The sequence below is a fragment of the Antechinus flavipes genome, chromosome 4, assembly GCF_016432865.1.
Source record: "Antechinus flavipes isolate AdamAnt ecotype Samford, QLD, Australia chromosome 4, AdamAnt_v2, whole genome shotgun sequence".
In the NCBI taxonomy this organism is placed as follows: domain Eukaryota; kingdom Metazoa; phylum Chordata; class Mammalia; order Dasyuromorphia; family Dasyuridae; genus Antechinus; species Antechinus flavipes.
The window spans coordinates 183,503,432-183,520,974 of NC_067401.1; the positions used below are offsets into that span (position 1 = coordinate 183,503,432).

Below are 17,543 nucleotides of genomic sequence, written 5' to 3' on the forward strand. Positions count from 1 at the left end.
TCCACCCTATCTTTTTTACATGTTGCAATCAACTTTTTTTACATCAAAACATCTGAGAAACAACAAATCCTCTACTACCATATAATGTGAAAACTGTCAATAGGCTATAATCTTTTTGAAGGCAAAGATTTTTCATTTTTGTCTTCATCCCCAAAGCTAAGTACAGCCCCTGATTATTTGGGGGTGAAGAAACAAAAAGTAGTTTTAGGAAGGGTATTTGAACCAGGTTAGGCACTGTGCCCCTGCAGATACAAAAAATGGGAAAGCACAGCCCCTGCTCTCAAGAAGCTCACATAGTCTAATGGTGGAGGCAACAGGCAAACATGTACATTTATATACATGTACATTTTACTATGTATAATTGAGCTGTGTAAAGGGTAAATAATAATCAACAAAGAAGTTATTAAAATGAAGGAGGATCAGGAAAAGGCTTCCTATAAAATAATAATAGACTATATAATGCCTACTCAGTGCCAGGTGTTTTACAATTATCTCATTTGATTCTTAAATCAATCCTGCCATTTAGATGCTGTTCTTATCCCCATTTTACAGATACAGGCAAACAGGTTAAGTAACTTACTCAGGGTCACACAGCTAGTGTTTAAGGAATATTTGAATTCAGATCTGACTCCTGACTCAATGCTTTCTCCAATGTAATTTGAGATTATGGCTGGGACTTGAACCAGGAGTCAAGAATGATAAGGGAGAGTATTCCAAGTATTCCAGGCATGGAAGAGAGATTGCCTTGTGATAGAATGTCACTGGCTCGAAAAATTAAACCTGAGAGGTAAGAGAGATGTTTGTAAGGTATAAGAATGTTGGAAAGGTAAGGGCTAGTGGGCCAATTATAAGTGGCTTGAAAGACCAACCAGAGGATTTTATATTTGATCCTGGAGGTGATAGGAAACCACTGAAGTGACAAGGTCAGACTTGGATTTTAAATCAGTATGCCAACTGAGTAAGGATTAGACTAGAGAGAGGAGAGAGTTACTGCAGGGAGATCAAACAGTAGGCTATTGCAGAAGTGTAAAATAATGAAGGCTTATAATAGTAATGAGATCAGGGTAGCATTTACTAGTTCGAAATACATATGTGACAAATTCATATGGGTATTCTCTAAGCCTAAAGGCTCATTAACAATCAGAATGTGGCCAATGAAAAATTAAAAGGTTAATTGTTTCTTAAGTTTATTTGGCCCAGGACTCCAAAATAAAAATCAATGCTCCTTATTCTCTACAAAAAACTAGTTTAAAAAAGTGGAAGGTCTAGGAAGCTTACATACAAAGCAATAATGAACGAAGGGGATGAGATGGGGAGGAAAAGAGTCCCATCCCAGGTAGGGTAGGGGAAAGGGAGGGGGCTTCTAAAGTCCTTCTAAAGTTCTTCTATGTTAGATATAATTAGCAGAGGAATTGATAAAAATCTCATAGAAAGCTCTGATAATAAAGATCAGTTTAATTCCTTGGTCCTACTCTCTAAAGGTAATCCAGTCAGAAATTCAAGTTATGTCAAGACCCCGAGGCTAAATTTTTCCTATAAAACAACTTATGATCCATGGCTCTGCTGGTACCTTCCTTTAGTTCAACCCTTCAAAGCATTCTGCCTTGTGTTGTCTTTCTCCTTACCTCTCTTCCTATGCCATGTGGTATCTCCCCTAACTCCAATATGCTTCCCAACCTCTCTTTCTCCTTACAGCTAACTAATTCTTTTAGGGTATTAAGATTCCTTTCAGGATTTAACCCGGTAGCTAAGGGCATACCCCATGGTGTTTTCCTTTTTATTGGGTAATTGTGAGTTCCACTGAGGAACTTGTCTTTTATATGTTCTCTCATTCTGTTTCATATTTACCATTCCTGGTATCTGTTGTATCTCTTCATTTTGTCTGTAACCTACTCCTTGAAATAAATCTACCTTTTGCCAAAGAGAATGGCCATTGTGAATTCTTTACATAACCTTACCCCAGTTTTGGGTGCCTGCCATCAGTTGGTGACAAACCCCACACCATAGATCACATCAGTACCCTCTGCTGATCTTTGGGGACATGACTTGGCAGGAGAAAGCTGTCATCTCTGAGCTTTAATTCTTTAAAAGGAAAACTCTCTTAGGATTTCAGGCTGCTTGGGTGACCACCAGTGATTTCTGTGGCATTAGAGGCTGTTTATGTTCCCCATTCTGGGCACCATGGAAGGCCTGAAGCCAAGAGTAACCCCAAGGCATCTGAGAGCCCCAAAATAAGCACTGTGAGAATGATGAACTCATCTAATCGAGCATCTAGTAGGAGAGATGGGGGTGAGGGAGAAGGAGGGAGGAGGGTAGTTCATTACCAGCAGGAAGTAGTTTCAGAGAATGAGACCATTGTCACATGCCCCAAAGGACTTTGGGTCCCATTGGTTTTGAGGGAAACTATTAGGGTGTATATACTCTAGCAAAATACTACCCAGTGTCTGAATGGATCTCCCATAAGGAACAAAATGCTGATCCCTATAATTGTACCCTGATAGCCAACTTTGTACCCCTATAATGTCAACAAATTTTGGCTTCTCCCCACTGACCACTGTATATCACTCCCAGCTTCTGAACTCTATTTAATAAGTGTCTTTTGATTTCATCTTTTAACATTTCAGCATTATTTCCTAAACCTCTTTCTGTTTAGGTATGGCCCTCCCCCCCCTCACTTTTTGAAAGATTTCTCTAGCAAATCAAAGAATGGGGAATGATGTGAAGCTTGAAATTAACTTATTCTCTTCCCTTTTTTTTTTTTTTCAGGAAATCCTAAAACACTCGTTTTGGAAACCATAGTTTCCCTGACCATAGTTAAAGCAAAGATGATGTTTCCAAATTAGCTGCCTTGATTAGCATCTTTAAGATATCTATGATGGGTATCCAGGCTTTCCTAAATTGCCTGTGTTACTCTTCTAGGCAGTCTCAGCATCTCAATATACATCTTTGTTCCTGCCTTTATTTTCTTTTCTCCCCTGAGAAACCCCCAAGGTTATACTTCCTTTGCCAAAGTTGTGCTTATGATAAAGATCTTAAGTCCTTTTCAGGATCTAAGTTCCCTAAAAGATGCTTTCCCTCCTTAACATATTCCCTTTAATGGTGGTTTTTTCCCTTATTAGAGCTAACTCTGATTAATCTGTTAAACTCTTCTATAGATTTAGCCAGTTAATGATATACTTATATTTCATGGCATATTTCTTTAATGGCTTTTCCCAAACCCCTTTCCTTGGTAACCCTTTTGTTCTTCCAAGTATATTGAAATATTTTTACCATTATTTTACCATATTGAAATGTTTACCACTCCTGGTGCAAATTTTGCCTCTTCGTTTTGTCTGTAACTTCTTCTCCTAAATAAATGTACCTTTTGGCTAAAAGAAAGCCTTGTGAAATTGTCACATGTGTATTTCAAACTAGGAATTGCTACCCTAATCTCATCACTAGAATGGTGACAGTTTCACATAAGAGAACAGAGCATATATGAGAGATATTACACAGACAAAATCAACAATACTTAAATTGAGTTTGGGAGGTGATAGATAATAAGGAGACAAGGAGAACACCTGATAAGGTGAGCCTGGATAACTGGGAGGACAGTGGTGTATTCAAGAGAGTCATAAGGAAGTAAGGGAGAGGAGACAATTTGAGGAGAAAAATAATAACCGTTTTCAATGTGTTTTGTCTGTGGGACATCCAGTATTGTAATGTTCTGGTAAGCTTTCTGGAGGTCTTGGGACCAGCCTTCATTTTAGCAAAGTAAGTACTACGAGAATAGCCAGGGATAAAGTCCAAATGTCTTTATTTTCTCCTTCACAGTCTGTCTCCTTGCCTGGGGCCAAGCTAGCTTTCTGGAGGCCCTTCAGATGGGCCTTGGTCTCAGTGAGGGAAGCAGGAGAGCTACCATGAGACTGTTGAAGATGGAATGTCTCTCTTCGAATTGGAGAGCTTGAACTCCAGCCTCCAGTTCTCTTTCTTCTCTGAGTCTGTCTCTGGCTGAATTTGTCCCAGTTTATATGCTCTATTACAATTTCATCATTACAGTATACTGAATATAAACCAATCATTATATCGCTAGGGCAATCATACTGAACTAGAGCATTCACATGCTAAACTAGGTAACCATTATCTTATCAATTCCACTGAGTTTAAATCAATTAAACTGAGCCTTAAGTATATTTCTCCAAAGTTCCTGCTCTTTACACAGTATGATCTAACCTTTATGATAAATGTGTTTAATAGTTCCTTTCCCCGAAACCTAGGAAAAAATCTGGTTAACTAGATCAGCATATCAGGTCATTAAGATGTGGGAGCAGGAATCTAAAGGTAGAGCAGATAAAAATGATATCCTGAATCAATAGGACTTAGTAAGTGAAATAAGGGTCTTAAAGGAAAGACATACAGGAATGGAGAATGGTATGGAACTAGATGAATTATAAGAGACAGACAGTAGAAAAAGGAATTGACTTGGGGGAAGGATAAATTATGTTTGGAGCATGTTTTGGTTTGAGCATGAGAGGCATTTTAGCATAGTGGAAGCTAGGAATATTAGGCTTCAAGTCACTTGACATGTACTGGTTTTGTCACCTGAACAAGTAACAATTTCTTGTTGCTCTAGGCAACTTTCTAAGACCTGCAGAGAAGGTGCTATCCTTCACTGATAGATGGAGATCCCTTTCCTGGTAGTTATTGGTATTAATAAAATCATAGGTCCAAGTCATTTAATCCTTATGGCATCAAGTTTCTTACTTGTGAGATCTATGTGTTGTCTGTTCTTTCCTTTTTCATGCATAGTAGTGAGGACCAGTGGGATCAATACAAATTATAGCTCTGGTATTTGGGCAGAATTGATTGTATGTCTTAAGTAGTCTATTTGAAGGCCAAGTCACTCAGTTTGACAGATTTCGAGAATAAATTATTACTTTACTTATTCATGAAAGAGATATTTATTTATAATGGGAAGGAAATGGGTACATAGGAAGTGCGGAGGACTGTAAGATTGTCTAGAAGCAACACACTTGTTTGCCTATAGAGTAAAATCATGGTAAAATATAGATATTATGTGTGTCTGCCTTTTGGAGGTTGGAGTTCCTGCTGATCTGTCAAAGAAAACCTTGCAAGAATCCTAGCTAGATGTGGAAAAGTGTTATAATAACATTTTCTGATTTAGCTGCTCACTTTTCTGAGCACTAATGGTCATTTCTTATACCTTAGAGAGACCCTTGGAGATATTATCTTCCCAACACCTAGAATTCAGCTGAAGTGAGGCTTCTGCCCTATTATGACACGGGATGTCAGCAAAATATAGCAGGACTCTTCCTCTGCAAGAAGAAGAGAGACTTTTGATAGTGAAGGTAGAAGATCCAGAGGACCATGCTTGGAAACAGCGATCCTGTTTACAAGGAAATAATCCTTCCTATCAGGAGATCTTCCGTCAGCGTTTTAGGCAGTTTGCCTACCACCTTAGCCCTGGGCCACGTGAGGCTCTATGTAGACTCCGAGAACTCTGCCATCAGTGGCTGAGGCCAGAGATGCACACAAAGGAACAAATCTTAGAGCTATTGGTTCTAGAACAGTTCCTGACCATCCTTCCTGAGGAACTCCGGACTTGGGTGCAGGAGCATCAACCAAGGAGTGGAGAAGAAGCAGTGACCATGTTAGAGGACTTGGAGAAAGAACTTGATGAGCCAGTCCTGCAGGTAGGAAGGAAATTGGTATGATCTATTGTGAGAAATTAGGACACAAAAGAGTAGAAAATGAAACACTCTTTTTGGAAGAAAGATGGGACACTATGGCCACAAAAGGTTACTTATGTTGTCAGACAAATTTGCTTTGTCCATCAATTAACTTGTTTTCCTTTGTTTACTATTGAAGAGGAAGGAAGGGAGGGAGTAATTATTGGAGATTGAGTGGTATAAGAAACAAAAGTATAATTTTTTTAAAGAAGAAAAAGAAAGATAAGAAAGCAAGGCCATGGAACCCTGAATCAGAGCAAGAGGATATATTCATGGCAATGGGGAGAAAGCTATGCATTTTAAGCCTAGGCATATTTGGGGCAGCTAGGTGATGCAGTGAATAAATAGAGTTCTTGTCCTGAAATCAGGAGGACCTGAGTTCAGATGTGACAATCACATACCTACTGTGTGATCTTGGGTATGTCCCTTAAACCTTGTTTTTCCTTATCTGTAAAATGAGCTGGAGAAGGAAATCACAAACCATTCTAGTACCTTTGCCAAGAAAAGCTCACAGGGGGTCACAGAGTTAGATATGAATGAAACAACCAAAGACATAGAGTCATTACTCCCTCTGTCAGTTTTCTCTCTTGTTTTTCTTTTATCCCATCTTCCTATCATCCTTAATACAAAAGATGCTCTTATAGAGCAGCAGTTACCAAAATCATTTGGTATTGGCTAAGGAATAGATTAGTTGATCAGTGGAATAGGTTAGGTTCAAAGGACAAAACAGTCAATAACTATAGCAGTCTAGTGTTTGACAAACCCAGAGACTCCAGCTTTTGGGATAAGAACTTACTGTTTGACAAAAACTGCTGTGAAAATTGGAAACTAATATGGCAGAAACTAGGCATCCATCCACACTTAACACCTCACACCAAGATAAGGTCAAAATGGGTTCATGATTTAGGCATAAAGAATGAGATTATAAATAAATTAGAGGAACACAGCATAGTTTACCTCTCAGATCTGTGGAAGAGGAAGGAATTTATGACCAAATAAGAACTAGAGATCATTACTGATCACAAAATAGAAAATTTTGATTATACCAAACTGAAAAGTTTTTGTACAAACAAAACTAGTGCAGACAATATTGGAAGGGAAGCAATAAACTGGGAAAATATTTTTACAGTCAAAGGTTCTGATAAAGGACTCGTTTCCAAAATATATAGAGAATTGGCTCTAATTTATAAGAAATCAAGCCATTCTCCAATTGATAAATGGTCAAAGGATATGAACAGACAATTCTCAGACGAAGAAATTGAAACTATTTCTAGGCATATGAAAAGATGCTCCAAGTCATTATTAATCAGAGAAATGCAAATTAAGACAATACTGAGATCCACTACATACCTATCAGACTGGCTAGAATGACAGGGAAAGATAATGCAGAATGTTGGAGGGGATGTGGGAAAACAGGGACACTAATACATTGTTGGTGGAATTGTGAATACATCCAGCCATTCTGGAGAGCAATTTGGACCTATGCTCAAAAAGTTATCAAACTGTGTATACCCTTTGATCCAGCAGTGTTACTACTGGGCTTATAGTCCAAAGAGATCTTAAAGAAAGGAAAGGGACCTGTATGTGCAAGAATGTTTGTGGCAGCCCTCTTTGTAGTGGCCAGAAACTGGAAACTGAATGGATGCCCATCAATTAGAGAATGGCTGAATAAATTGTGGTATATGAATATTATGGAATATTATTTTTTTTAATTTTATTTTATTTAATAATAACTTTGTATTGACAGAATCCATGCCAGGATAATTTTTACACGACATTATCCCTTGCAATCACTTATGTTTCGTTTTTTTTCCCCTCCCTCCCTCCTCCCCCCCCCCCCAGGATGGCAAGCAGTCCTATATATGTTAAATATGTTGCAGTATATCCTAGATACAATACATAATTGCAGAACCGAACAGTTCTCTTGTTGCACAGGGAGAATTGGATTCAGAAGGTAAAAATAACTCGGGAAGAAAATCAAAAATGCAAATAGTTCACATTCATTTCCCAGTATTCCTTCTTTGGGTGTAGCTGTTTCTGTCCATCATTTCTCCAATGAAACTCAGTTAAGTCTCTTTGTCAGAGAAATCCACTTCCATCAGAATACATCCTCATACAATATCGTTGTCGAAGTGTATAATGATCTCCTGGTTCTGCTCATCTCACTTAGCATCAGTCCATGTAGGTCTCTCCAAGCCTCTCTGTATTCATCCTGCTGGTCATTCCTTACAGAGCAATAATAGGGAATATTATTTTTTGGTAAGAAATAACCAACAGGAGGATTTCAGAAAGGCCTGGAGAGACTTATACGAACTGATGCTGAGTGAAACGAGCAGGGCCAGGGGATCATTATATACTTCAATAACAATACTATATGATAACCAATTCTGATTGACCTGGCCATCCTCAGCAATGAGATGAACCAAATCAGTTCCAATGAAGCAGTAATCAACTGAACCAGCTACAACCAGCGAAAGAATTCTGGGAGATGACTAAGAACCGTTACATTGAATTCTCAATCCCTATATTTTTGCACACCTGCATTTTTGAATTCCTTCACAGGCTAATTGTACAATATTTCAGAGTCCAATTCTTTTTGTACAGCAAAATAATGATTTGGTCATGTATACTTATTGTGTATCTAATTTATATTTTAATATATTTAACATCTACTGGTCATCCTGCCATCTGGGGGAGGGAGTGGGGGGAAAGAGGGGAAAAATTGGAACAAGCGTTTTGGCAATTGTCAATGCTGTAAAGTTACCCATACATATTACCTGTAAATAAAAGGCTATTAAAATTAAAAAAAAAAAAGAAAGAAAGAAAGAAAGAAAGAAACTGCCTAAAAAAAATACAAAAGATGCTCTTGTCGCTTTCATCTGTTCTTTGGCCTTGGGATAATTTGTTCACTGTACTCTAAGAAAGCTTAACTTCATTTCTCATAATTAATCCAACTAAAACCAAACTGGAAACCATTGTTTTCAGATTCAGAACTATGAAAATGGGCCAGAAGTGGTCTGGAAGGAGATGACACCTCCTGAAACATCAAAGGAATCACTGACTATGCAGCCCATTGAAACCCAGCTCAAGTGTGAATCTAAGGAATCTTATCCTCTACAAAATGGTAAGGAATGGCATTCTATCTGGGAAGAACAAAGCAAAGGAAAATTAATAGAAGCATTAGAGTGTCAGAGGTTTTCTTCTTTTCTGTCCAGAAGCTTTTTTTACTTCTCTCTTCTGTTATTGTCTTATTATCTTATTCTCTACCTGATAGCATCCTTCCTAAATCTTAGAAAGATGTTTTCGCTAGCAGTGCTCAGACATAGGCTAAACTGGAGTACCAGAGATTTGTATTGGGAGCAATGGGATAAAATGCATCCCCATTTTCTAACCAAGATTTATTGACATGTACTCTGTTCATAACCTCATGCATCTCTTCTTTTACCCCATTTGTTTCTGCCTATTTGCTTCCTGTCTTCTCTTTTAGGAATAGTAGCATTTAGAGTTAAACAGAAAGAAAAAAGGCCAGATTTACATATCTGGAATAAATATATAATGCCATAACTTCAGGGATCAGAAGGAGACTAACAACTTATTTAGGTTAAAGGAAAAGAGAATAAAAAACAAAAATAAGAAAATGTATCTATGACCCATTAGTCCTTCAGATCAGGTAAAAAAAGATAGATAAAAACTGTTTTTGGTAAGTAGCTTCAGACCAGAATCTGATAGTAATAGGAACTGGTAAAAGTATGAACCAATGGATTGTTTCTTAAGCAAATATCAAGTGGATTTTGGAATTGTGTTGGGGACACTATGTTAGTGCAGAAGAATAATACTGATTTAATTCTTGCTGTTAGGGAGGATTAATTGAGGATTCATAAAGGTAGATTCCACCTACCTTTAGGTGGAAAACTTGGAGGGAAATGCTTGTTAAATGGTTAAATACAAGGTCCTACAAAATTCTAAAGAGAAGATCAAATTGGCTTCAAAAAAGCAGATTGTACTAAGGGCATAAGTAGACAATAAAAATAAAATCCAAAAGAATTTAAGAACTAATGAGTACTTTAAAAGCTTTTCCTGAAAAATTAGGCAACTTGACTCCCGTATAGGATTAAAAGGGTAATAGTTTCTACTGAATATATTCATCAAAAGAGATTTTTCTTTTTAGAGAGGAAAATATAGGGAAGGGAGTTTGATGATAATGGGGCAGATAATAATAGCATGAGACAGCAGAATATAGTAAAGAAAACGTCATACTCAGGAATAAAAAAAAAAACAACAACTGAATTTAAATCCTCCCCCAATACTTATTGGCTCTGACTATATCACTTCATCTTTCTGAGCTAGAATTTGATGATCTGTAACATGTAGATAATAAGATCTGCAAGAAATCTTATACAGTTGTTGGATCAAATGAAATGATATATGTAAAATGCTTTGCAAATCTTAAAATACTATAGAAGTGTCAGTGATAAGTATTATTAAGATTCTTTTCATACATGGACAATTCACAAAAATGTCCCAGAGAGAATAAAGGATGAAAACTCAAACTAAAATAATAACATTTTTAATATGATACTGCCAATGTACTATCACTAGCCTCTTGCTTTTCAATATTAGAGAGGAATTTTTGATGGTCATTTTACATTTTCTTTATCTATCTTCCATGGGACTAACAATTTATATTTTCAGTAAACCTAGGATTAGGATTAGATGTGCAGTGCTGTATAGCTTATATGTGAATTGCCTTGCCATCATTAGTATTACAGTGTTTTAATTAGCTGAACTGAAAAATTAATAGTAGAACTAAAATGGGAAGAGAAATAAAGAGTATTTAGAAACACTGGATATATTTATATCAACAGGAAGTACTGACATAAACTTGAGGATACTGACAAATTCTGCCAGATTTCTAACCATTATTTTTTGAAATGTCATGGATAAAAAGAGGAAAATTCAGGAAATTCCTGAATTTTAACAATGAGACATACAAAGGTATTAAGAACAAATCATACATAAACTTGCAACTGCACTAATAACAGACATTTATTAAGTGCTTACTAATAGTGAACATCAGGCTTTGGATGAGACGTGTAAGAATAGTAGGGGAATAAAACACCAACATAACTAGTTCCAGTGTATGACTTCCTAAGTGAGCTCTGATTGAGGTCTTAGAATAGAGGAAGAGGATTAGTCATAAATAATCAAGGAGATGTAGAAAAGTTTTATGATGAGATGACCTTGTTTTGGGAGGAGCAATTTATATCACATCAATTTAATTCACTGTTATGATGTAGAGCATAGACAAGGGAACAATGATAAGTAATATCTTGAGTACTGCTGAATGGATATATAGCTGGGAAACCCCACACAACATTCCTGTTTATGTATACATTATATTCTGTAATTATATATATGTATATATGTATATACACACACACACACACACACACACAGATATATATATATATATATATACACACACACACACACATACATAAAATTTTATCTAATTATATTCTCTAATGTTGAGGAATCAAAAAGTCTGTTCAGCTTACCTCCAGATGATAATAAACGTGGGGCTCTTCATACTTCAGAAAACTGGGATGGATTTTAAAATGATTTTGAAAAATTTGAAAAATGATTTGAAAAAAAAAAGAAATTCAATAAGAATGAGATTTTACATCTAGAGAGAGAAATACCTAATAAAATACATACTTGAGGGAGAAAAGACTATCTAGGCACAAATTAAAAATCCTGTGGAGTGGGAATGGAGGAGTATAGGTCATAGTTGACCACAAGTTCAATAAGTTAGCAGTGTAGCACTACTAAGGGAAAAAAACCATTCTGATACTGAAACATATTAAAAGCAGGAAGACAAGATAAATTTGTAATTAATTCCCCACTTAGCTCAGTCAGCTAAGAATTAATAAGGAGCATTGGATCTGGTCTTGATTCACAAATTTTACAAAGCTATGGAGAAACTAGAGTAAAGCTCAGAAAAGAGTAACTGAAATTATCAAGGAAAAAGAAAATAAATCTGTGAGAAGAGTCCAAAGGAATTGATTTAGAATACAGAAGGATAGGTAAAGCATGACAGTATATTAAAATATAGGAGGAAAATTACTAGTCTACTTTTCCCCTCTTTGAGGATGCTAAAGGATGTAGGAAAATTTTCAGTTGGATCAGAAGTATCTTTCATATCTTTAAAGGAGGCTATTTTTGGACTTTCAACTTATGGACAACTCGAACATCATTTTTGAAAAATGTCTTCAAAATGCTATCAGTATTCATTTACTTGAAGACAAAAGGCTGAATCAAGTCTCTTGATATCTTTCTTAGCTCAGGGATTCAATAATTCTTTGTTAACATCTTCTTTCCCTTTGTCTGGGTACATGCTATATTTATTACCTACACTGCTTTACCATTCTAGTTCCATGGTCCTTTTGCCATCTAAATAGCAGCCAACAAATGTGATGCAGAGTAACTTAAGACTTCTTATATATAAAGACACTGGGCCTTTCTTACTGCTCATTTGAGCTGTACAACAGAGATGAATCAGAGTAGAACGGTCCTCTGACTAATGATGTAAGCAATTTTGATGTTTGGAATGGAGAGCTCTTTTCAGTGATTTCCATATATGCAGAGGTTGCTTTGAAGATTGTCTGTCTCCCTACAACCCTGGTAGCATTGATTTTTGTCTCTTTTCCAGCTTACTGAAACTTTAAGGTTGATATGATTTGTAATTAGTTCTCTTATTATTAATGATTTGAAGCATTATTTCATACAATAACACTTCATAATTCTTTTGAGAGCTATTTGTTTACATGCTTTGATATATCTTTTTGTTAATGATATTTAGTGATATCTGTGTGTATATGTGTGTAATGTGTAAATATGTATGATTTATATATCTTGGATACCTGATGCTCACCAGAGAAATTTGATTACAAACTTTTTTAGTCTCTCATTCACTACCTTCCTTCTTATCCTAACAGCATTAATTTTGTTTGTATTAAAACTTTTCAGTTTCATGTAATCTTCCATAGTTGCTTTTATTCCTTGTTTGATTAAGAATATATCTGCTGTGTGTAGCCAGGTAAGGGATATAATCTGTTTCTCTTCTGATTTTTTCTTTAGGGTATGACCTCTAATATTAATGTTGTTTTATTCCCTCAGAATCCACTGTGGAAGAATTTAAAAGATGTTGATCTAAATATAATTTCTCTTATTTTACTTTCCTGTTTTCCTAGCATATTTTATCAAATATTCTTTCCCAAATATTTTGTTTGTTGGTTTATTCATCATAAGATAATTGAGTCTCATTTCTGATTTCCCTTATTTAGTCTGTTCTGTTGATTTACCTTTTTTTTAAAACCAATACAAGATGGTTTTGATAACTGTTGCTTATAATAATTTGAGATCTGGAAGTGTACATCTCCTTTATTCCCACCTTTTTTCATTATTTCCAAGATGTATTAATTTTAAAATGTTATACTATTTGAAAACAGAGAATTTATTTTTGTCTTCAATAGAAGAAACAAATAACATCTGTTTATTATTTCAGATTTTCAGAATAAGACTGAGAACAAGTGGTCATCTCATAAACAGGAAACATCTGAAATAGAATTACTAAAGGCAACATCAGAAACACCCCAAGGATATATAACTCAGGGACTTGCTTTGGAAAAACCCTGTGAATGTGAAGACACCTTAGAAAATGATCATAGAAATCCCACAGAGGAGAGACTGGATGATTCTGATTTACAGAAGCAAGATTTCATGCAAGAGACAATCACTCACAGCATTATCCCCCCAGTCAAGACAGATTTTGAGCAGAAAGAATGCGAAAAAAGCTGTAATTTAGGTTCAGCTGTTGTACATGACAGAGAAAAACTTCTTAAATGTGATATATGTGACCAAACCTTTAAAGAAAATTCAGCCCTTTTTGAACACAAGAGAATTCACAATGGAAGAAAATACTATGAATGTAATGAATGTGGAAAAATCTTCAGGTGGAGCTCACATCTTGTTCAACATCAGAGGATTCACACTGGAGAGAAACCTTATGGATGTAATGAATGTGGGAAAGCCTTCAGGGGAAGCTCAGATCTTATTCAGCATCGGAGAATTCACACTGGAGAGAAGCCTTATAAATGTAAAGAATGTGGGAAGGCTTTCAGCCAGAGTTCAAAGCTTATTAGACATCAGAGAATTCATAGTGGAGAGAAACCTTATGAATGTAATGAATGTCGAAAATCTTTCAGTCAAATCTCAGTGCTTATTAGGCATAAGAGAATACACACAGGAGAAAATCCCTATGAATGTAATGAATGTGGAAAAGCTTTCAATCAGAACTCAGCCCTTACTCAACATCAGAGAATTCACACTGGAGAGAAACCCTATGAATGTAATGAATGTAGGAAAAACTTTAGGCATAGGTCAGGCCTTATTCGGCACCAGAGAATTCACACCAGAAAATAGCCTTTAAATGTAATGAATACAGGAATTTTTGGTGGCAGATTATACTTTGGTTAATTTCAGAGGAGCTATATGCTGAGTCTAAACTGAAAGACAAACTTTTTGCCTGCAGTTCCATGTTTGTGTTGAAGAAAAAATATTAATACTATATTTTGCATTTAGCACAAGTCTGTTAAAAATAATAAGTATTTCTAATTTACAGAAATATTCTTGAATCTTGAACAAGGAAAATGTCACAACTAAGAAAGAAATTTTTAATATACTTCTACGGTAAGTTAGCATTTCATTGTTCTGCATCTTGGCCCATAGGAAATGTAAGAGATTTGTCTTTGTGTTAATGTAAGAGAGCAACAACTGTGATATGGGGCCAGATCTATAGACTAGAACTGTGTTTCAGGCTGTAGCACCAAATGATATTTCCTGTAAAAGAATGGAAATATCCTCTGTGGCACTGAATCCATTAGCTAGATATTCTTTGTGATCTCCTTTGAAGTTATAAGGTGGGAACTATAGTGATAGGCATTTCCTCTTGAAAGAAAAATGGAACTTTTCTTGAGTAGGTAGTTGCTTTCCTATAAAAGGTTTTTTCTAGATTTCTTCATTAAAATATCCTTGTGTTCTTTTATCTTGTGAAGATGAGATCCAAGCTCTACCAAGGGAATTGGGTGTGACAAGAGATGGTTTTAGTCCCTGTCATTGAGGCCTTCTTTATTACTTCTTGCCTTCTTTAATCAAAAGGGTACATGAAATATTACCAAACTTAAGGCATTTCTCAAAAATTCATTAGTTTACTCCTCTTTTATGAACCATGAGCAACATATAGCTGTTTCTATATGCCTTTGGTCAGGGTAGCAGGAAGCATCTTAATTTTTGTTGTTCAGTCCTTTTCCAGTTATTTCCTACTCTTTGTGACTCTACTTGGGGTTTGCCATTTCCTTCTCTACTTTATTTTATAATAAAGAAACTGGAGGTAACCAGGATTAAGTGACTTTCCCAGGGTCATATAGCTAATAAATGTCTGAGGCTTCAGACCTGGCCCTCTATCCCCTGTACCACCTAGTTGTTCATGTCTTTAATATAACTAAGGGCCAGGAATTCTCGCTTTTGAGCCTGGCTAAGGATGAGAAAGAAGAAGAGGAAAGGATTCCTTCAGTTGTAAAATGTATGAAATGCCTGCCTCAGGCCAATCTTGGTCTCTGAGTGAGTCTTTTCAGTATTGATTCTCGTTGGTACAAAATGGCATTGGTATGTAGCCTAAGATCAGTTAGTTAGGAAAGAAATCTAGGAAACAACAAATGATTTGCCCTGGCTCAGAGAGTTCACACTTATGGAGATAAATAACACAAAAGATGAACACCACCAAGCCTGAATACATTAATGTAATGTAGAACTATCTATGTGAATTTGATTTATAAAATTATTTTTTCAATATTTATAACTAAGATCCAATAAATACCTCAAGTTTTGTGCCTACGTGGTTTGGATTTGATTTTGGGAGACTGCCCTTAAATCATGCTACTTTGGTTGGTTTTGCTTCTAGAGAATTTTGGGAACCTGAAAGTTGAGTTTCTACATACAGTTCAACTTAGTTAAGTAAAAGGATCCTAACTGCTTTGAAAACACTAAATTGAAAACAATGCATATTGGATTTGATAAAATTATATTTTTCTGTAGGATTCTTTGTTAGGTTTTCTGGAGGTCTTGGGAGCAGCCTTCTTTTCAGCAGAGTAATCACCACAAGAATAGCCAGGTGTTAAAAGTCCAAATCCTTCATTATCTCCTTCACAATCTAGTTTCTTTGCCTGGGGCCCAGGCTAGCTTTCTTAGAGGCCTTCCAGAATCTTGGTTTCAGTGGAGAAGCTAAGGAGGAGAGCCCTGCTACCACAGTGGTGTGAGATGGGAATGAATGAATCTCTCTTGAGTTTGAGGACTTGTGCTTCAGTCTCCAGCTACCACAAAGGTGGGCAGTGGAATGAATCTGTCTCTTCTTGGCTCCAAGAGCTTGAGTTCCCACCTCCAGTCTGCTTGTTTGCTCTGGCTCTGACTCTGGCTGGTTTTGTCCCAGCTTATATGTTCTCTTATAAATTACATTATCATAGGTGTGAATTTTGTAGTATTAAGTACTAAGTACATGTACTGAACTAGAGAACTATTAAGCACCGTGCTAAACTAGATAACCATTGTCTCATCAATTCTGAGTTACAAGGTTAGCATCTTGTAAGAATCTTGTTTCAAATTCAGAGTTCTGGCCCATAACATCTTTCTTTGTCTGTCTCTCTCTGTGTCTCATCTCTGTCTCTCTATTCCTCCCCCTCTCCCCCACATACACTGTAAAAAAAGTAAAATTTGTCTTTCACTTGTCTTTTCAGTGAATCTTACTATATAAGCTTCTAACTTTATGGTAGTATGGGTTTGGTGACTCCCCAGAAAAAAAAAAAAAAAAGATTTTTTTCCATTGGAGCTGAACCATCTGATAAATCAGGAGAAGATAACTTCCAGGTTTGTTTGGGGTTTTTTGCATTGTAGTGTGGTCATTTGCCACATGATAATCCTCAGAAACACCTAGAGGTATTTCAACCTAGAGTTTCAAAAACTACTCATGTGTTTCCCCTTTCTATGAACTATCATCTCTAGGTCTGTAGTGGCCAGGGATGGTCATTCTGTGAATAATATACACATTCCCTAACCGGTATTAACTCTTTCTACATATCTAAAGAAATCTATGTAAGTCTGTTTTAAATTTTATAGATCTTATATACAATTCAGATCTACTACAGATTGACTAGTATCAATCAATTTATGATCACCAAGGCCTCATCCTCACTGAATTGGGACTAGATCAATAAATACCCAAGTCTCAGGAAGTGCCCTTAGTCTATGAAGAAAGTGTAAATGGGCACGTCCACATCCTTCTTAGCTGAAAGTTCCAAAAGCTCACAATGAAATTAAAGGAATGTTTGCACCTCATCAAATGGACTAAACTTTCCTCAGGAACCCTCAAATACTGATATGTAGAACACAAGATAAAAGAATGAATGACAGAGCAGAAAGAAAATCCTGGATTTGAAGTTGGGTGACTTCAATTCTGCCATTAAACTATATAAATTTGATTAAATCATGAGAAAATGCATAAAATTTAGAAGTAGGGAAAATTGGAAGGCAAAAGTAAGGCAGAAAGGTAATAAATGTACCTTGTCAAATATAATTCCAGGAAAGGATACCTTTTCCTTTAAAATCTCCACATTCCTAGAATTAAGGAGTAAAAGAAAATTACATCTTATCTTGAAGTGGGTCTTTGTATTCCTATTCTTAGTGTGAAGTGCCTTCAGTGGA

The 17,543-nt window shown here is 36.1% G+C and overlaps 1 protein-coding gene across 1 annotated transcript; it reads left to right on the forward strand.

Moving 5' to 3' along the window:
* The first annotated feature begins 4,977 nt into the window (after nucleotides 1-4,977).
* LOC127561420 (zinc finger and SCAN domain-containing protein 30-like) lies at nucleotides 4,978-15,675 on the forward strand. The gene is made up of 3 exons (XM_051996666.1): nucleotides 4,978-5,693; nucleotides 8,691-8,853; nucleotides 13,297-15,675. The coding sequence occupies exons 1-3, from the start codon at nucleotides 5,286-5,288 to the stop codon at nucleotides 14,211-14,213; spliced, it is 1,488 nt and encodes a 495-aa protein (XP_051852626.1). The 5' UTR covers nucleotides 4,978-5,285; the 3' UTR covers nucleotides 14,214-15,675.
* Nucleotides 15,676-17,543: the final 1,868 nt, after the last annotated feature.